This window comes from Meleagris gallopavo, chromosome 16 (genome assembly GCF_000146605.3).
Source record: "Meleagris gallopavo isolate NT-WF06-2002-E0010 breed Aviagen turkey brand Nicholas breeding stock chromosome 16, Turkey_5.1, whole genome shotgun sequence".
NCBI classification, from domain to species: Eukaryota; Metazoa; Chordata; class Aves; order Galliformes; family Phasianidae; genus Meleagris; species Meleagris gallopavo.
In genome coordinates this window covers 3,801,861-3,823,361 of record NC_015026.2, presented here as the reverse complement: position 1 = coordinate 3,823,361, position 21,501 = coordinate 3,801,861, and the positions used below count along the sequence as shown (strand labels likewise).

Sequence of the window (21,501 nt, the reverse complement as noted above, 5' to 3'; positions counted from 1 at the left end):
GCCTAGGTGCAACTGGCTGGGCAATTGCTGGTGTACAAATCATGGCCTCTTCTTTCCTGGGAAGACAGCCATGAGTGCTGAAGGGATGTGCTTGCACCATTGATGGCTTCCCTGGTGCTGTGTCTCAGGGACACAGATCTGTGAGAGGTGAATGGAAAGAGTCTGAAAATTTACTTGCTTATTTCCATTCCACTGGAATAACGAATTAATTTGGTAGAGTACAATAAAGGGGAGCTTGTGCTCTGCACCCAAGCAATACTTACCTTCTTGTCAGTGTATCCAGACATGGAGACTAGAGGGTTCCAACTACTTTAAACACTCTGATTTCATTTCTGCACATGAGAGAAAGCTTTTTATCTTATTGCTTTTGCTGTTTCCATAGTCTGTTGCCAGTGAGATTTATTTGAACTAAGCTATTGGCAAATATGCAAATATCTGTTAACTGCCACAACATGTCAAGTCTCAGCTGGTCTGTTTTTCTCTATCAAACTGAATTACAGTCCAAGAGAAAATGTAGTATGACGTAAATGACAAAATTTGACAGGACCCTTCACAATAAAATGTGCCAGCCTTGGGATATCCAGAAGCAGTTCCCTGAGCAAAGAAGTGATACCCCTGTCCCCCAGCTCCTCTCTATGCTTCCCCTCATACAGATGAGTTCACAGTTCCCAGCTTGCCTGTCAGTATGTCCGAGAAATCAAGCAGGCTTTTCCTGGTTGCCAGTCAAATCAGAAGTCTTGTCCTGTGTATTGTTTACTAAATGTCCTTTACTACTCTTGTTCTCCAGGCCAGTTCTGGCAACCTTGTTTACTTGTGGCCTCATTTGCAAGTCCTTCTTGATTGTCTAGTTTATAGCTCCCTATATCAAAACCATCTTCTTCAGACATCACATCTGCTCTCCTTGTCCTAATCGACATTAATGAAATACCCACCAGTATTAAATTCCTTTGGGCTTTATTTTTCTTGCCTTTTAGTAAATAACTTAGATTCTGAAGAGATAAGGAAAGTCACTGCTTGATTTTGGCTGACATTCTGCAATAGCTACACTCTTATTCTGAAGGTTACAGCTGTGTCCTTAATAAGTAGTACTGTCAGAGTATATGTTAGGACTAGTATGAGAAATTTTCTGCTAAATATATTTGAGAGGGTGAAAGATTTCCTTTAATCATGTTAATGATGTCCTCATGACCAAGAAATATGTGAAACAGGCAGTTTCCAGTAATGATTCTCTTTCTGTGATAAGTCACTTTAAGACTTATTTTGAAAACCCATATTGGTGAGAGAGCATTTCTTAGCAATTCCATTTCATATACTGGCCTACCCCCATAGGAATTATGTTCTGATTATAAGGTGGCTGTATTTCAGAATTATTACAGGAGCTTGCATTTGTTTTCCTAAGTGTTGTGGGTAGGCAACAGCTTAAGAATTGTAATGAGAAAGAGACATGACATTTATGAGTGATCACACTTGTGAAATAACCCCTTTTCCTGTTCTCAGAAAATTCATGAATCAAAATCAGTCAATCCCTTCTGATACATATTTTTCAACTCTATGGAAGAAAAGATTTTAGCATTGTGAAATGATCGCTTTATTGATTTGTTACTGATGTCGCTGAAGCAGCTATGTCATTAGGATTGCTTTTTACAGAGTGAAAATAAAGAGGTATGACTGAATCCAGATAGTGCAATGTCAACCTCACCCAGTGAGTGAGCAGCCATAGCCGTGTGCTGCCTCTCTGTATGATGTCCTGTTTTGATTTCATGAACAGAAGGGTAAGTTGCCTTACTTTTCTCTGAATGCATTGATTGAAACAAGTGATATTATGGAAGGTACAGCTAATGTACTTGCTTTAAAATTATTGAACTGAACTAGATGAGACGTAAACATGCTGCTCACAAATCTGTGATTTTGTGGTGATTTGGACATTTTGAAATGTTTTTTAATGATTGGTTAAGGAAAAAACTTGCAACAACTTCATTTTCATTTTAAACAACTTCAGAAATTTTCAGTTATGTCTTTTTGACAGTTATGAGGTGGAAATCTTAAAAAGTGCAAGTGCAATTGTGAATAACGTAGGTAATACACTACGGCTTTAATTTAGGCAGTAGGATACTTAGAAATGGAACCATCTGTTTATAATTAATTCACCATCACTCCTCATTGGAGCATTGCGAGAATTGCAGTTAATAATTTTGATTGCTAAAGCCTGTAAGTCAAGCAAAGAGAAATGATAAATAAATCAGAATAAAATAGAGGAAACACATTAAAAGAAAACATAAAGCTAAAGCAATATTTTAGCTTATAGGTAAATATTTTTAGGAAAAAGAATTAAAGCCTATCTGCGTTTTGCTTGAAAGTGAAGTCATGTTTCAGATCTTCCCAGTTTGCTCTAAGGCTCCACTTCCAGTGCCCATGGCTGGTCTGTGCTCGTCTCAAAGATCTTTCTCTTTTCTTTCAGGTAGTTTCTCCTCTCCTGGAAGAATATAAACATTTTTCAAGAGGGAAAATTTCTCATACTTCAGGGCTTCCACCACATCCCCCAAAGCTTCTTTTTCTTTTTGAATCCTCCAGTCATTCTCCTTGAATGCTATGGATTCTTCCCAGAGAATGAGTTTGCTGCTTGAGATGGCCATCTCTTCATCCCAGAAGATCTTGTCCTTCTTCCAGAGTACTTTATGGTCCTTCCAGGAAGCCCAGTTCTTTTCCTGCATTACTTTATTCTTACCCTGCAGGACTTTGTTCTTCTCATACATAGCTTTATTCTGTTCTTGGATATCTTGATTCTGTTTTAGGAAAGCCTTTACCACTTCCTGGCCAGCCTTATTCCTTTCACCAAGAACCTCAATCAAATCCTCAGCAACCTTCATTTTATTCCAGAATTCTTCAAGCTTTTCCTGAATGTTACCAACTTGTTTCTGGAAGACATTTTTCTTCATCTGGATGACTCTGATCTTTTGTGAGTAGTCCTCGCTCTGTTCTAAAACATTCTTGATCTCTTCTTTCACAGCTTTGTTATTTTCCTGGAAGTTGTTGATTTCCTTCCATAAGGCTTTGCTCTCCTTCTGGAAGGCTCTTATCTCTTCATGGAAATTCTTATTTGCTTTGCAGAAGGCTTTGATTTCCTTCTTGAAGTCCTTTTGCTCTTCCTTCAAAATCCTGTAAAGCTGCTCCTTGTGGAAGTTGGACAAGTTTTCTAGGAAGTCTTTACTCTGCCTTCTTGAACAGTACAAAGCAGGTGTCTTAATACTTTGTTTTATTTCTACCATTCTTTGTATATTCTTTTTGTTTTCTTTCCTTTGGTTTTAACTGGTGCTGTAGAAACTGGATCCTTGGATCTGGCGGGGTAAAAGAAGGAACTCTTCAAGCACAAGTGCGCTGCTTTGCGGGGTGCTGGCTGCTTCTCCCAGAGAAACAGGGATGGCATTTGTGCAGAGGCACTTTGGTTAGCCAGCAAACTCAAGGAATACAAAAGCATGCAGCATTAGCTGTAAATTCCATGGGCTGTAATTAAATTATGTTACATTAAGAAACTATCAGATAAAACTATTCAGGTCATTCCATAAATGAGGTATGAATCAGGTTATTAAAAATTAACAGTGAATGATTTTCCAAGGTGACAAATGATTTGGGTACCTCTATTTTCAGAATCCAATGTGATGTACTTAAAAGGAGCTGGTCTTACTGCTTGGCATTCATAATCACTAGTCAATTGCAGTCATTCTGGGAGAGGAGCCTTGTATTATCTCATCACAAACTCTTCACTTGGATAGCTGACAACTGTGCTGCCATTTGCAGAGGCAGATATGTAGAGCAGCTGCTGCCCACAGCGTGCCTGAACTGTAAAGGAAATCGTAACTAATGCAAACACTTGTGCTGTTTATATCTGTGCTTTTAGCTTAATATTAATGTGTGTGATACAAGGAGAAGAACAGCATTTCTGCAGTAATTTATGTTGTGTGAGAAAATGTGAATGTGTTGACTCTTGCTTTGTCTTTTTTTTTTTTCAGAAAAAAATGTATGTTTTTTGCATGTGTGGATATACAGAAGTTTTGTTTGCTGTATTAGTACGGTAATATAGAGGTGCAATCCCACATAATTTACACATCTGCTTTTTTTTTTTTTGCTGTGTTGTTAGAAAGTAGAACGAACACCTCCAGTGATATACAGTTTGGAAAGGATAAGAAACAACCTGTTACTCATTATCTAAGTAATATATGACATAGTGGCTGTGAGGAAAATCTGCCTTTGTCAAAAAGCAGTGAACATCTCAGATAACTCCATGAGCTCTCCTTCTTGAAAGGGGGAGTGAACAGCGGGCAGATTCATCAGGAAGGTCTCACAAACACTGAGATGTTGCCACTGCATTTCAGAGCACGCTTTGCAGTAAAGACGTGTCAGGAGACCTTTTCCCAAAAGGTTTTATGGATGAAGAGATCAGCAGGCTCCTTTGTGCACTCAGTGCCTCTCAGCATCTTCTGTCAATTTTCAATAATTAGGTTTTAAAAATATATTAGATGTTTTGCATCTCGTTTTCTTTTGGTGGACTGATTGAGTGCTTTTACCGAGAAATCGAACACCCAGCATTAAATTGTGAGTAAATATTTTCCATATTGTATCTTACCTGCTTCTCTTTTGTCGCAGTGAAGACCCTTGTGCTGCCTTTGTTAGCTAAGGATGCACACTGCAGGGTGGGAGATGTGAAACCACGACAGCCAGTTCTAGAGTGCAGGGGAGCCTGCTCAGCATTCGCAGTTATGAGGTCACATCACTGAGGTTTTATTCCAGAAAAACAAAGGTAGATGCTTAACCTCGTTCAGTTCTTACCAAAACATGTGGTCCTTCACTACCTAAACCACTTAAAAATGTATTTTTCTAAAAGGAAACTTTGGTTTCAAGAGCAATTGCTGCTTATGCTTACCAAATTATATGGTTTGGGATGTGTTATGTAGGAGGAAAAGCTCTTACTAAAATATGCCATGTCTGACTATAAAGCTTCTTATGTTTGGTGCTCTCAGTTGCTGTGCTTGTTTTCTTTTTGTTTGTCCTTTGTCATGTTGAATGTTCACAGTTTCAAATTAGGATTTATAATGTGTATTTTTTGGCTTAGAGGTGAACAAAACTGTCCTTTTTTTTTCACTACAATAACTCAATTTCCTGTATTTTATGTTCTAGCTGTCCAAAATTTATATTGTATGTTTTCTGGGTTTATGTACTACTGACTCATTCTTGTTTTCTTTTCTGCATAAATTTTGTATCTTCTTCAAGATAGATTGTCACTACTTTGAACCAGAAATATATAGTGTGACAAAGCTAAGTAGACAAACTGATAAGTGGATTAAAATCAGAAAAACAGAAGTTTGGGTTCAAGCCCTGCCCTGAAACGTCACTCTGTTTTGTGAGAAGTACTTTCATGGTTAACATCAAAGGGAGGGCTTGTTTCCTACAGGACAGCTACCAATAAATGTAGGTTTTTGTATCACTGAAGTAAACTAGTGCATTTGGTTTCTTTTTTCCTTTTTTTTTTTTTCCAGTGCAATAATCATGGGACAAGTTTCAGCATCTTCAAGCATAACTGATTACTGATAAACTATGTATGAGGATCTTGGAAAATCCTTGTCTTGGTTCTTCTTTGAAATCTTCCCCAAGTTGCTGACTCTCTAGTTCTAGTTCTACTGCAAATCTAATTTTGAAGTTGGCCCTGCTTTGAGCATCAGACTGGGCCAGATGACCTCCAAAGATCCATGCATGAGTTATTTAATGTTTCTAATGTAGGTTTTAAAGTATTCTACATCATGTTACTGGAAAAATATTTTGGTACCCATCAAAGACTGATCCTGAAAATGTTGCTTTCTTGGCAGCTGATCAGCACAGAGGTTTCAGAGCAACTTTTGGATTAAGTCATTATGCTTGACATCTGCATCACCTCAGGCTAGCACAGATGAACAAACACTAAAAAAAGTAAAGATTTACTTTCTCACTGGAATCAACAGTTCCTGGAATTATCCCAAAGTGAAACAGTATATACATGAGAGAAGGTGGGCTGTTGTCTGTGTGTGAGGAACACACACTACAGTATTAGTTAGTGCTCCCTTGTCTGAACTCATTTTGGGCAAGAGGATGGAGAATTAGACAGCCACATTCCTATTTTGAAAAGATAGATATATTTTCAAGGGAACGTGCAATGCAGTTGTATGAAGCTGTGAGTGTTCAATCACAGTAGAGGTCGAAGCACTCTCTGCAGGCAGCTCAGCTTTACCATCGAAATTTTCTGCCTGTCATTTATGTGCTTATCAGGTTGGCTTGCTTGCATTCTTCTACCCCGCCCTCTGTGTCCTCTTTTCTGCCTATTTACTTCTTCTAGAATTTTCAGTAGAAGGTGATAGTGGGATATCTGTAATTTCTCTGAAAATGGATGAGTTAAATGACATAAATGAGTATTTTGATCATTTCTAGAAAATGAATGCTGTCATGGAACTCAGATTAGTGAAACCATAATTATTTCTGAGTAGTACCCTCTGCCCTTTCCATCTCCTAGTATCTGCTAGACTTCATCCCTTATATTCATCTTGGTCTAAGGTAGTATGTACATTTATCTTTTTGAAACAGATGGTGCCCCAAACCCCCCTGTGTGCAAGAACAATCATACCACTATATGCAGAAGTTTTTTGAGTTGATTTTATTTTTCAGTCTAACAGGCAACTAATTATATTCACCATTTTCATTAAGTTTTAATGAAAGAGCATTTCTAACACCATCAAATTTTCTGTGTAATTCTACAAGGAGCAATAGAAATTTGTTGGTTAAGATATCCTTAATGAAGTTAGGTTTTAGATTCCCCAGCCTCGTTCATCTGCTGGTGAGTTAGAACCAGGCAGCTAAATGGTGGTGTTCCATCAGAGAAAACAGAGACGGTGAGCTGAGATTGGAAAAGGTTTACAGAACAAATTTGGAAATAAAAGGCAGATGATTTCAGAGAGCAGTCAAGGTTTTATTGGTGTAAGAAGGCAGAAATCATTCTAAGCATGCGAGTGCCTCATCTTTGATTTCTGGCCAGTACAGTTGTGTTTTCTTCTGTGAATGTTTTCACTTTCCAAGGGATTCTTGTTCCTCTTCCCAAAGGTCCAGCTCCTTCTTCCAAAGGTCCAGTTCTGCTTTCCATTGGACTAGGTCTTTTCCCCAAATCTCCTCTTCATCCTTTAGTAGGATGCTGACATTGTTCCAAAAGGTCATGTTTTTTTTCCAGAGAGTCATGTTCTTTTTCCTAGCAGCCTTGCTCTTGTCTTGGAAGGCTGAGATCATATCCCCGTTTCCATCCCAAAATGACTTGAGATTTTCTAATGTGATCTCTTTCCATTTCCTAACACTCTGGTCTTCCTCCTGTAATGCTGTCACCTTCTCTTGTAAATCTGTGATTAGGTGGCTTGTCATATTCTTGAAATATACTGTTATTGTGTAGACAAGGAAGACAGATGATCTAGCAAGTTCCAAAAGCCTGAGATACCACCTTGAAAGTGACATGACCACAGGACAGTTGATTATGTGAAGCAAGATCCTATAATGGCAGTTATGAAATACAATTAAAAAAGAACCATAATCCCATGAATAACTTTCAGCATAGAAAAGAATGAAATAAAAGTATTGTCAAATTTACTGTCGTTGCAACCTCTACGTGGCACTGTATTTTAATTGCTGAAACCAAAGACCAAAAGATTAATTAGCCAAAGTAATTACTGAAACTGTGTATTCATTCTACTTTCTCTGCATAAACACCTACTACTAATTTAAATCCTATATTTTACTTAGGATAGGAAAAGAGAGAACTGTGGACAGCTCTGATGAAAGTTTTCCATGGTGCCCTGCTATTAGTTTTCCATTAAATCTGAAAAAGTCACAGTAACATGTAATGATAGATCTCTTCAGTGGCAACAAATCAGCTGCTTTTTCAGTTGATCTGTTGTCATGGTTGCTTCCACGATGTGAAACGTAAAATTTATAAAGAGAATCAAAAGTACTTCAGGCATAGTTCCATACTGTCAGTATTGATGTATCAACCTGTATCTGAAGAATACACTTCTGTTCAAATAGAATTTAAGGCTTGATGCAGGAATTCTTATGGTTCATGAGGGGAGCTGAGGGCAGATGCAGAACTCTGCACTCTGGTGACAGTGACATGGTCCAAGGGAATGGCATGGAGCTGTGTCAGGAAAGGGTCAGGCGGGGGTTAGGGAAAGAGTCTGCACCAGAGGGTGGTGGGCATGGAACAGGCTGCCCAGACGGTGGGTATGGCCCTGAGCTGCTGGAGCTCAGGAAGCATTTGAACAATGCTCTCAGATTTGGGTTGGATTTGGGTGGTCCCATGAGGAGCCGGGTGTTGGTCCTTGTGAGTCCCTACCAACGTGGGATATTCTATGAAATAAATCTGCTATAAGCATAATGGTGTTTCTGCCCTTCAAATGCATGGATACCTACAGCTGGTTAATGTCTTAGTGAAACGAAACCCATTTGCAAAAAACAAACCTTCCAGGATGCCTCAGACATTTCTGCTCTGCAGGACGTCGGTAAAAAGCTTGACAAAGTGTCCTTTGGTTCGTGTAAGTTTAATACTCACTATAAGCATCCATAGCTGGAGCTGGGCATACAAACAATTTTTGAATAGGTGGTGAAAATGGAAAGAAAATGAAGCCAAACCAGACCGTTGAGAAGTGCAGGCTGCAAAAGTTAGAAAATAGATATTCTACTTCAAAGACAATTATCTGTTTTCTCTTAGGAGTACATTTTATTTTGCCTTTGTGTTTTTATATATTGGTCTCCTGACTTATCCATTTTTTTTCCCTCTGAGTCAGCATATGCCTGTCATACCAGCACTGCTTCCCCATGAATACTTGCAATCCCTTTGACAGAAAGGCCAATAACAAGAGAAAATGTTTCCTCTTTGTTCTGCGTTTAATAGATGTTGGATCCCCTAAAACTGGAGAAACACCTCAGTGCCTCCCCAAATTCCCTTTACCTCAACTTTTCTTTCAATTCTTTTCTACTCTCATGTCTATTTCAGTCCCAACCCCATTTTACTTAGTACCTCTTTATCTGCTTCAGGAGGCCCTTTGCAGGTTCCTATATGAAGAAAATTCTCAGCTCTTTCTCCAGGCTGACCTGTGTGCTCCCTGGCAGCCAGCTCCTTGAATTCTGTTGACAGGGCTAATGAACTGTTGTGTCACACCTCCTGTAGTGATGTCACATCAGGCCAGTGATGCTTCTGTCACATTGTTGAACATACCTGAGATGCTCTTTAGGATGGCACATAGGTGTAAGGGGAAAAATGGCTCTGGGAAAAGTCAGTGGCACTTTCTTGCTGCTTTTTCTGCTGATACAGGCAGTTCTGGGGGCAGCTTGTTATTGATGCTATGCACACAACTGCAGTACCACTGAGATGGGACTGGAAGTGCTGAAGCAAATTTTCCATAGGAAATTTGTCTCTTTTGAAGTAACCCACAGTTCAATGAGATCTCATTGGGGACCCTCATCAGATGTCTTCTGCCTTACCATGTTTTGGGATGTTGAGAACAGAGGATTTTAAAGTAGCAATATTTAGTATTGCACAAGGGAGACATAACTCACAAACTGTGAAATGACTGCACTTCTTTTAGGATCTGCAGGCAATTACAAAAAATGTCAGGGACTTGTTTAGAGCAAAAAAAGAAAAAGGTAATACAATAAAATAGATGCAGGCAAACTGTTTCATATAAAAGTGCTCATTAAATGCATGGCGTTGGGATTCATGTGGGTATATTCAGGAAGCAAAATTCTCTGGTTATTTTTTCAAGCCAACAATGCTAGAAGCAAGAAGAGCTCAAGAACTGGAAACGATGAAGCTGATATTGCCCTCCATGTGTGACAGCGTTCCCTCCATCTCAGACTCTGTGCCTGCAGACGCTGTCTCTTCCCTTTCAAGCAGATCATGGGTATCAGGTCTGTCCTTTCCCTGACTATCTCAGCTTCTGAACTGAAAGTGAATAGGGATCTGTTCATTTAACTCAGCTTGTTTCCCTGATTGCAGTTTCAGCAGTGACAGTCATTTCCTGATGGTTTTTTAATGCTCTGGAAGAGGTTAAGGTTGCTGTGGTTCCCTGCCTTGTGCCACAGAAATGAGCTTCAGCAGTCCCCAAAGAATGGATGCTGTAATAGGGGGCTCGGGGGTTGGGGCAGGATTACTGACTGCTGTTTTTGTACTTGAAAAATTAGTCACGGATGTCTTTGGTACATGAGCTTGGTGTGGCTATCAGGACGTTAATTTTCCCTGAAAAAGTGTTTTCTGTGCAGAGTGCTAATGCAGTGCTGTGGCACTCTGAGGAACGGCAGCTTGGATCTGTGAAAGAACCAAATCACTCTCTATAGGCAGCTCAAATCACACTGTAAAATGGCATTATGTTCACTCCAGGTAAACATTTTAGGTTACCATTTATTCTGATATTTTTTTCCCCAAAGGATCCTTATTGGCTTTCTTACAATACATAGAAGTCATTAAGAAAACACAGTGTTCGTATAATTACATTTAGTCCTTTAGATTAATGGACAGTTTTATTCGATATCCTTCAGAGAAGAATGAACTGAAATGCCTCCCTGCAGATATCCTGTGCACCTCTCCCAGTGCTGATGTGCAGGTCCCAGGTGGGTCCTCCCTGCTCAATTCTCAGGACATGTCCCTCCTGTGTGCTGTGTACTTATTTATGGCTATGCAAATGATTGCTGACATATGATGTGGGAGCACCATGTGTCCAAAGGCTTTGTAGAAGGACTTAGGGTCAAGCATCAAGGTAGGCTTTCTGCCGTGTAAGTAGTGGAGACATCTCTTATCACAGACTGATTATATTTCAAATTTGACAGCAAATTATTCTTTTTCCCTCTCTTCCTCTTTCCCCTCTCACTTTCTTTCATGGTGAGAAGATGTGCAGCTCCTCACTGCTGGTAGGCAAAGCTTTTGATGGTCAGAAGCTATTCCAGTCCTCCAAATCATGTTTTATCAGATTTAAACAAAGAGCTCCATTTCTAAAGGTGATTTTTAAACCCTGGGGCTACATACCAGTGTTCCCTTTGTTGCTATTGAATATCTCCATTTTCTCTTTTCCTTCCCCTTTGTCTCTTCTGTTCAGAATGTTCTTTGCCATCACAGCTCCTGTTTGTTAGCACCTCCCCATAGCCGTCAGTGCAGCCCCCCAGTACCTTGGTTACAGCAGTCTGTGTCTGATCCTCCTGTGCCTGTGTAAGGAGGGCTACTACTGGGAAATGGAAACACAAATGGGTGTGGGAGAGCACATTTCTGTGGGTGTGCTCCATGTATTGTTCTCGAAGTATCTGTCCCAAATTGCTAGCTGGTAGACAGTGCTGGAGCAGCTAGTAACGCATCTGCAGTAAAATCTATGAGAAAGTTATCAAAATTCTTAACATGAGCATGACAAGTAAATTAAGATGTGTGGGCTGAAATGTACCCCCAAACGAATCCTTAAGCTCTGACAAATCCGAGCAGTTCACATACTTTTTAATCACTTAGCATTTCTTCCTCAGGGTGGATATAGTTATGATATAAAAAGTGAACACGTTAAGGTCTGACCAATTCACTGATATTTTAAGCAACTGGAAATAAAGTAATAATACAAAAACTTGCAACTTTATTCCACGCACCTCCTACACGATGTGTTACCTGCAATAAGAAGATGCACCACCTGCCTTTACAGCCCAGATGATTTGGAAGTGTCCTGACAGCTTAATTAGGCAGGAAGGACTCACCCAAGAAAAACACACACTGCCTGACCTCCCCAGCCCTGCTCCTGGCTGGACAGCCAGACTGCTGGATGAAGATCCCTTGTCATAGTGCGATGTATGTTAGCCTGGTATCATTGGACTCAGCCATCCCTTCTGCTCTGTGCTGTGACCATGCTGTAACGCAAGCAGACCAGCCCCTCCTGCACACAAGTGTGCTACCCAGGGAGCAGTACCTAGTGATGTGGTGATTCCTACAGAGACAACTTTATACAGTTGTTCAGAATTTATAAGCTGTAAGTGTAGATCCCTCAAGCAACTCACATGAATGTAGCTTGACGCTAAGGTCTGCTTTGAAAAAGCCTTTCCTGCTAGCAGTGGCTTTGGTTTATTAGGGCAATATTGCAGCATTTAACTAAGATGCTGTTACCCTGTCTGCTGTGCTGATTTCCTTACTATGTTTTCAATCTCAGAGAAGTAATACTGCCTCAAAGCCATGTAGTCCACTGCAGACATTTCATAAAAAAAATATTTTTTTTCAGAGCTTCTCAGCATAGCAACATAATGTTCCAAAAGGCCTGGTCACTGTCATATGCTATCAGCCAGAGTTATACAATACTGTGTTAAATATTTGAGAAGAAATTAGAAGTTAATTCAGTGGCACCGATCATCGCCTTGTTCTGGTATGTGATTAAAGAGGTGCTGTCAAAGTGGGTAGCACAGAAATTAACTTAGTTTGACAAGTGTCTCATTTAGTAGCTCTTTTCTTGAGTATTCTACTTCTGCTTCTTTGACTTTGAATTCAGTGCTGAGCCAAAACACAAAAGCAACTGACAACAGATTTCTTCTTGGTCTTGTTTCAATCAGGCCTTCAGAAAGATACAAGCAGCCTGGTGGTGAAGCATCAGGAAATGAGATTCAGGCAGTCATTTGCCTCTTAATTTTCCTTGACTGCTATATAGATGGCTGCCACTTCTGCCATGCAGGAGGTCTGTTTTCACACTGAGCTCACAGAGCCAGATCCTTTGCAATGACATCCTTCCAGGTCACGCCTCCCATCTCGACTGGCAGCAATGACTCCTGCTGGCCCAGCATGCAGGAACAGAGTGGGTGAAAAGCCAGTGAGTGGCACTAGGTGTAGGTGTTATTTCTGCTTTTCTATTTAGTATCTCAGAGTCTCTACTTCTGGGGTAACGTGCACAGTTACATCACTGCTGGAAACTATGACTCAGCTAAGGATCCATAGGAGAAACTACACTGCCCAGGAGAAGCAATTAGTCTGCTTATAACAGAAGCCATTAAAACCAGCTAGCCTTTTCATATTGTCTCCCAAAATATAGCCAGCACAGTCCACAATGGGAGAGGTTGAGAAAGGAAAGGAAGCTGAAACAGAAAATGCTGACAAGGTCAGAATCAGATGTTCACATGGAAGGTACATGACGCAGTCAGACTCCTAAAGGTCACACTTGTTGGAGGCAAGTGTGTGGCATGCCAGGACAGAAAAGCTGAGTGGTATTGTTATTCCCTCTCATGCTGGCTTTAATTGTGATGGGAATCATCAGTGACACCGAGCTAAAACTCTCATTCTGCAGTCTCATTAGGATTGAATTCCTGCTCTCTGCTTTGAATGCAGTGAGGAGTTGATGCACGCACAGGAGCAGGGTGAGGAGGAAATCCTTGTTCTGAGAGGGAAACTAAGAGCACCAAAACCAACACCATCAGTGCAGATTTTCTTTTTTAGTTTGTAACGTTAGCAAAGCACAGCTTGGGGCTTTTCATGATAAACTGTCTGAATTGCAATTGTGTTAAAAAGCAAATAAAAGCTGTGGTAATCATACAGAGTCATTGCTAGATAATTCAGATTTCATCTTCTCCCAGAAACAGGCACTAATAGCAGTTCTAGTGCAGTTCTGGCTGTACTTTTGTCCCCTCCAAATGTCGTTGATAATATAGCTCTGTGCTTCCTAGTATTCTTCATACTGGCAGTGATTGCTACATAGGCAGTCAGAACCATTTCCTCCCGAAGTAAAAAAGCACCTTTTTTTTCCCAAATGATAAGCTTGAGAGGTGTCCTATAAAGAAAAGTATCACTTTGTTAACTATGCAGTTGATGTACACAGCTAGGTTGTCATTTTCAGCATAAAGCTTGTATTGAATGCTAGATAGAGGTAGATGGGACAAGTGCTTCCCTTCTGGAGAAGCCTGTTCTGGTTTGGATGCAATACAAATTGGTAGCAATCTCTACACCAGGTTTGCTTTTCAGGCCAAGTGCTTATGTCACAGTAGGTTGTTTGCTTATGCTTTCCTGTGCAAACTGCTCTTCTGGACCTGCTTTACCAGGGAGTTGGACAAAATGATCTCCATAGGCCCCTTGCAAGCCCTACAGTTCTGTGATTCTATGCAGTCCACTAGGCTGTACGTTAATGTGAGTATTCTTGCAGTTTTGTGTTGCAGTGTATTTGTTTATTTTTAAAAAGTAAATGAATAATAAAAAAAAAAACCGTGCTTCTTGCACTGTTCTAAATTGCTTCCTCAGAGCTGAGCAGCAAGAGAAAGTGCTAGTTTCTTTTGTCCCTTACAGTTATTGCTGCATGGGTGAATTTCTTAATGGGATTGTAGGGGAATTATTTTGAGTTTTTTGTTTATTTGATTTTCTAAAGGAGACATTTCCCAGTGGTGGGAGACGAATTCTTCATTGCTCACATTGCTGCTATGATTACTGTGACTATTGCCAGAAGCATCTCTAGTCCATACGTGAAGATTAGAACACCTCTGACCTTTTGGGTACGCTGCCTAAAATGCTAATGTTAGTTCTAAGCACTCAGAAATTCTGCCCTGAAGTAATGGATTAATTCTAAGTATTGAGAGTAGCTTTATAAAGTGGCTTATTTTTAATTTGGCTTTTGGCTTCTGGACTTTTACATTCAGAATTGCAGAAATTTCTGCAATTGAGGGATATAAAAATGTCCTTTTCATTAACAGAAACAGATATTGCCACAATATTAGATCATTTTAAGAGCTGGGGTTATGAGAAAGATTAAATGCACATTTTAAATAATTGCTCCCTAGCCTGGTAAGTTATATCAGTATGGGCTGTGTGAAGAGGTGAATGTGCAAACAGAAATAATGAAACTAGGAAGAAACTGTTAAACTGTTGTTTTCTGTTTGGCCTGTCTTCCACTTACTACGTCTTACTATAAATAAATGTGAACAAATTACATGCTGAAGTCCATGAGTTGCATTCAACCGTTTTCAAAAGCAGCAACTCTTTTTCCCCGTGTCTTTACAAAATTGCATACAGCATCCTGAGATAGAGAAAATAAGAGCCATATCATGTTGTTAATGTTGATGTTAATGATGGCTGAGGTTCCTTTCTTGCAGAGCCATTTTCTGGGTTGGGCACTGCTCTTCTTGTTATGCTTTCATCAGTGAGTTCCTAACAGAAGCCTCTAGCAGGGGAACTATACACTTCTGCTTGTGTCCTCCAAACCCTTGACAAGAGCATAGTTATTGTACCTTACAGCAAAACTTCAAAGTGAAAAACTCTTGTTTTCTATTTTCACCTTTTTATTGCTACCATTGCAGTTTTACCTCACTTATAAATTATGCACTGTTTGCCCTCTTGAAATTGTCTGCTTTTTTTGAGTTTTATGCTTTCTAATTTTTTTTTTTTCTTTCTACTGCTTTAGGTCACTTTGTATGGTGCATGACTCTGAGTGCTATTTATGGGGATTTGATTTATTGCCTTATTCTCTCAAATCTAGCCAGTCTATTTATGAATTTTGTTTTGCTCTCTCAGAACCACAATTTCCCTGCAAACTTGTCTAACATGGTTTTGAAAAAGTCCTTTCTGAAAAAGATGTACTTCACATATAGTCTTCAGCATCTTTTCCAAGGAGAAAAACAATTCAGCCAAGCTAATCTTTCTTATGCGTGTTCCTCCTTTGGTATTTTAAAAAATTGTAGAAGAAACCTATTTGTGCTATTCTGATTTCAGAATTTATTCCTCTGAGTTCCAAGCTGTGTTGCACAACAATACATTGACTTAGTTTTTTATACAACAGATGGCAGACAGCTTAGATGGGAAAGACTGTCAGGCCCAGTCAAGAAATGTGGGATTTCACTGCCTACAGGAAGATGTCTAATGGAGCTGGCTAATGCAACACAGGAATTGATAGAAACCGAATACTGGATTAACTCAGGTTGTCTGAAGTGAGATTAGACACACATGTCTAAGCAACTGATGATCCCACTTGTATTGTGTCAGTCTCGTTCTCTGAACTAAATTATATAAGTAGAGATTCAAGCAGGAGTGTCCAAGGAGAAAGGGACCCCAATGCATTTTCTTTCTGTGTCTGCAAATGAGGCATCAGTGTGGCTGTGGCACCTGCTGCTCTTCTGTTGTTTGGAGCCCGTGTCCACAACCAGGTGGGCGAGCAGCTTAGTGAACCTTTGTGAAGCTTAGGAGCTGGAAAGTGCTGAGGTTACAGTGGAAGGAATTTCTCTGGTCCTGATCCAAATATGCTTCAAACTAAGCTGAGGTTTGTGGACAACACCACCCATACTGTAAGTGCAAGCTATTCCACTGATTCCAAGGAAGTTGTTTTCACTCAAAATAGACATGGATTTCACCCTGAGGTAACACCACTTTGGAAGTAGCTACTTTAAAAACATTTTAAAATACCCACTGCATACTTTTCACATCTGCTTTAGAATTAGTACTGAGCAGGAGCTTCTATAGAGTCAAAAGTAGAATGAGTTATGAGCGTGGTGTAAGGTAATGAACCTCTGTATAAACTACCTGTCTGAGAGAATACATGTCTGCATGCTAATAAAGCCAATATGCAGGGACTAACTATCTTATGTGCCTTGTTCCACTTGTTCTGTGCTTCTCTGTAGGCTGATCTTGCTCAGGTCTGGGCTGTGTGAGAGTCAATCCTCCCTCCAGAGGAACAACTTTCTGTTGTTATCCTAGCAGGAGGTTTGCCCAGTAGGCTGATGTAAATAAATGATTAGGCCGAGTTTTCCTGTTTTGGATCATAGCTACATGGCTTCACAGCTCTTTAAGGTCAGCTTCATATCAGCGTAACCACTTCAACTTTAGAGAAGGAGTGCTTGGTTCATGGCAAAAGAGAAAGAGATGGGAATCAAGACATTCATAAGTTTTTGTCATGTAAATGAATGGGAGAATCGTGTTGTTTCCACTCTAACGTAACTTATTCCATGCTTGCCCTGCCTGCCATGCTGTTAATGATGGGGAGCAGTGGATGCTGCAGAGAGTGTAAGGCCACAGCTAACCTGCCCCTGAGCACTGCTGCTGTGTGTAGCTTCATCTCTGCCCTCCTGCCTCCCCTCGTCCTGAGCTCAGCTGATAAGTGGACAGGAGTAAAGGCACAGTGCCTAGCTCAGAGGGATCCCATCTGCGTTTGGGACTGGGGTTGTACTGCAGCACATGGTGCAAACACTGCTGATTTTCGTGCTCTGGCATGACTTGTTTTTGGCATTCTCATCTCCTAAACACTTTGAGAAGTGTGTACAAACTGGGGACACGGTCTCAGGGTGTGGGATATACTGGGTATTGCCACCTGGTTTTGTGCCTGGCAGAAATATTTAAATCTCATTGCTGTGTTGTTGTTCTGTGAGTTGCTCGTGGAGCCGCTTCATTATCCAGCAGCACTGAGCATGGAATTTGTTTCCAAGGGAATTACTTCCTGGCCTCTAATCAAGTGGATGTTTTTTAGTGCTATACTATCAGATTATTCTCATTGTCATATGAGTACTCTGCAATGTTTTTCTATTGTTACAACATCAACATTTCATTAAGCTGAATGTTATTATGCAGTTTCAATTATCTGAGTCTTGCTTCTGCAGCCATTTCTAACACCTCTGTGTTAAAGCTAAATGTTTAGCTTATATTTTTATGTTTTATGTGAAAACTTGGAAAGCTCCTGGCTCTAGCCAGACTGCAAAAAAACTGCCCCCTGTGCCAGAAAGGTTACTGGTTACCCCAAACTATGCATAGTAAGTCCCTTAATAGAACTGCGGATTTACCATACCTTTCAATTTTGAATTTGAAGGTATGATTTGAAATTTAGGTAAAACTAATAATAAACAGTAACTTGCAAGAGTTGTACAGTGCGATGACTCACAGAGTACCTGCGGGCACAGCAGCCTGCTTAGGACAGAGAAAAAGGCAGAACAGGCCTTTCAATGATCTAAAATTTACTGGCTGGAGTTTTGATCAGATGAATTCTTACTGGTGTTGGACACTACTGCCACAGACACTGAAGCAGTCAAGAGAAGGAAGAAGACAGTAAGAGTTTCTTGCATGGGATTTTGTGTGTGTGCACTTCAGTCTTGTTTCACTGGGACAATTGCTGTGTTTTAGGATAGCCCATAGCCCATAGCCAAATGTTGGGTCAGGACAGGGATCAGCTGAGGAAGATGTGGATTTGCTGGTTCACCCTCTGCTAGTGAGAGACCTCCTGCAGGAAGGCAATGGGGAAGTCCTTTGGGCTGTTGCACACCAGTGCACAGTAGTTGTGTAGACACTGTATTGAATACTTTGATTTTTAATGATGTTTCCAAATAGTAAAGACACCTTATGGCCATGTTTTGTTTCAGCTCTTATGCATCCAAATGACTTCAACACTGCTCTCAGCTGCCATAAAATTGTACACTGTGTAGATTTTTATTCTGTAACCAGTAAGTTAAACTTTCACAACAGGGAAGTTAAATCTCAAATAGGTCCTGACAGCTCTATTAATCATATAAAAGCCACAATTTTTGTTATGCATCTTCACAGAGAATTTTATGCATAAAGAATTGTCTGTTTTAATCTGAATTCTCTTCACAGGAGAAAAATACATCTCTGAGAATAACAGCCTGGAAAATGCATCGGAGCTGTGCTGATGGACCAGAGCAGCCAGGCCACTGGCAATCAAAGAAAGCAGCAGCAGGTGATCAGAATATTCCCAGGTAATTGACTACACTGCAGGCATTGTAATGAGTTCCCAGGCAGAAACAAGACGAGCTGCTAAGCAGACACACCACTGAAAATGCAAAACTGGTTCTGAAGTCAAGTAGATATTGTCATGTAAGTAGAAATCTGCTCCTTATCCCTGTACAGGTTTCAAAACGAATAATAACAAAGATAAAAATGGGTATGAAAGAATGTGATGCTATCTATGATCTTAGAGGAAGAACTGATTGTCACAAGGCCTACACTCAGCTCCCAGGTTGTTGAAAGATGTTTGTGTAAGTGGAGGGCAGTTGTCATATTATCTGCTGTTATATCATGTTCGTCCTTCAATTCTCACTAGACACGTGTGTCTTATAGAAGAGGTGGTGTTCTAATTGCAGAAATGATGTTGTGGACGAAGTGATCTACCCAGAGATGCCCAGTGAATTTAGCATGTAGGAAGACTATGGAATTTGACTCAAGTATGTTAAATTTGCATTAATGTTGACAATGTAGGTATGTTTAAAAACCTATGCAGTTAAAATGAATATTTATTATGACTTTGCAGGAATTGTGAAGATAGCAGCAGCCAAGTATGGGTAATGCTATGATCAATTTCTGGGTTTTCTGAACCATACCATAAAAACAAGAATATTCTTTAGTTTTAGTGACTACATTTTGTCCAACCTTGTGAACAAGCCTTACATTGGCAGCCACGTTATGTGTTTATCATGGCCCTCCTACTCTTAAAGTAGATAGGATAAAACTGATAATGTTTGTTAAAGTTCATAGCCAAATTTTATGGTGTAGATACAGAGGAAGACCACTATATTGAATTCATTTAAAGGACTTATGTGTGTTTTGGTGCAGATATTTAAGAGAGAAAGGGGAAATCTGTATTTTCTCTGCGTGGGGAAAGGGAGAACCTCATATTTTCTTGGCATGGAGAAAATGTATAAACAACTTGGTTTTGTGTTTGAGAACCAAGATTTGGATTAGATGAGGGGACAAACTGGAGTGATCTGTAGGAGTGAGAAGGATTAGTGTGACAGGAAAGAGCCATTCTGGTACAGGGCTCTTAAAGACAACGCTGGGCAGAGCATGGAACATTCAATATTTTCATATTTTATTTGGGATTCTGCTCTGTGGTTGTGCCAAATTTTGGGAGGCATACATTCCAGGATATACTACAGATAGCGTGATACTGGATTCTTCTTTCCTTTCAAGAAGAAAAGAAACATTTTGGGGCTTCATGGCACCAACCTAAAAAGGTTAAAAGGAAATTTGCAGTTGCAACTTACAGCCATGTGCAGGCAAAGCATTTTGTGTGGTTCATTGATTGGGAAGAGTCTCTGTTCCTGCTAACACAGCTCCGTGTATTGCTTAAGTCAGAATCTAGTGGGAAATGAAACACTGTTGTTTGTATGTTATAGTTCCTTGTCTTTGAGTATAATTGCAATTATGTTCTGTAGCTATAACAAATACTCTGAATGTATTATAAGAAGGCAGGAAGGAAAGAAAAGTCTGCTGCATTGCAGTCCAGAGCCTATTCCCAATTCCTAATATAATTTACTTACAATGGATTCTGCAAATTATTCATAAAATAGCAGCAGGCCTCATTTAACAACATGACAGGGCTGCATGTAATTAGAACTATTTTAAAGTGTTTTTACTTCCCTATAGATCAATTGTTCCTGCTATAAATGTTTCTACAGCAACACATACGTTTTTTCACTGGAAAGTGCCATGCAGCCAGCTGTGAAAGTAAATAAGTGGCTGTAGCATGGGAGTACCAGGTGGATGGTCTAGGTGAACCTGTCTACGGTAGCCTGTTCTGAAAATGGCTCACTTGTTTCTTGTCAAGAATTAGCAAATCTATGGAGCTTTGCAGAGACACAAATGGGCCATGCTCCCCTCAATTTCAATATCGTGATTGGGCAAAACCATTGTAGGTGACCCATTTCATCCAAAGGAGAATCAAGATTCTGTTTACACATCCCAGTATGGTGTCTACATTAGAATTTCACCAACTCAGCCAATTTCTCTGATGTGACAAAGCAGAAAGTGTATATTTCTAGTATGTACTCTCTACTATTAACTTCATTTAAAACATTTTTGGTTTCTCATGAGATTTTAATGTTACGACAATTTCCAAGGTATTGGATACCTAATGCCACTGAGATGGTGGTCATGGGCAATCCAGCCTGTCTGAGATAACTGGTAAACATCCTTTCTGAAAGCGTCCACTGTTCTAAGTCTGCTTTAAGCTATGTGACAAAGTGATCACAGGTCCTGGTTCATTTTAAAGACTACATCTCACCTGATCAGTGGTGCTGTTGAGGGCCTGGGAGGAAATGACAGGGAAGAGGAGCTGCTGCTTCATGACATTTCCTCTGCAGAGCTAAATTGTGTGAAATGCTAAACAAACACACAATAACAACAAAACAATCACCAACCAACAAACAAAAACACACACACAAAAAACCTTTAGTATTCCAATTCATAATGTTTGAAAGCTTAATGCAGAACTCACAGAAGTCTATGGAGATATTTCCATTAACTTTATTGAGCTTTAGATCAAGCTGTGAGTGGTTGTTATGTTTCATTTAGATAATGATCTCCTCCTTTCTCTCTTTTCAGCTTGTTCAAGTTTGCTTTGCCCACAGCATTATTTTATATGTCATTTGTTTCCTTTTCTCCACTGTTTCTCTGCCAGTGGCCTAACTTTAAATGGGACTTAGATTAGCTATGTAATTATGTTTTCTGGGTCTGTGTTGAACATTAAT

General features: G+C 39.9%; 1 protein-coding gene and 1 long non-coding RNA gene across 4 annotated transcripts; both read right to left on the bottom strand.

Annotated features, from left to right (window-relative positions):
* Nucleotides 1–1,583: 1,583 nt before the first annotated feature.
* Nucleotides 1,584–4,736, bottom strand: CCDC70 (coiled-coil domain containing 70). Of its 3 annotated transcripts, XM_019620707.2 has the most exons (3): nucleotides 4,622–4,735; nucleotides 3,634–3,837; nucleotides 1,584–3,335 (listed from the first exon to the last, which is right to left on the bottom strand). In XM_019620707.2, exon 3 carries the CDS (start codon nucleotides 3,264–3,266, stop codon nucleotides 2,433–2,435), a length of 834 nt encoding a protein of 277 aa, XP_019476252.1. In that variant the 5' UTR covers nucleotides 3,267–3,335; nucleotides 3,634–3,837; nucleotides 4,622–4,735; the 3' UTR covers nucleotides 1,584–2,432. The 3 variants fall into 3 exon arrangements, with proteins under 3 accessions (XP_019476252.1, XP_019476255.1, XP_019476254.1); XM_019620710.1 differs by lacking the exon at nucleotides 3,634–3,837 and having other exon boundaries at nucleotides 1,584–3,501; nucleotides 4,622–4,736; XM_019620709.1 differs by lacking the exon at nucleotides 3,634–3,837 and having other exon boundaries at nucleotides 4,622–4,736.
* Nucleotides 4,737–6,964: 2,228 nt separating this feature from the next.
* LOC109370209 lies at nucleotides 6,965–9,182 on the bottom strand. Its single transcript, XR_002120136.1, has 2 exons — nucleotides 9,077–9,182; nucleotides 6,965–7,552 (listed from the first exon to the last, which is right to left on the bottom strand). It is a non-coding gene; the product is annotated as an uncharacterized LOC109370209 (long non-coding RNA).
* Nucleotides 9,183–21,501: the final 12,319 nt, after the last annotated feature.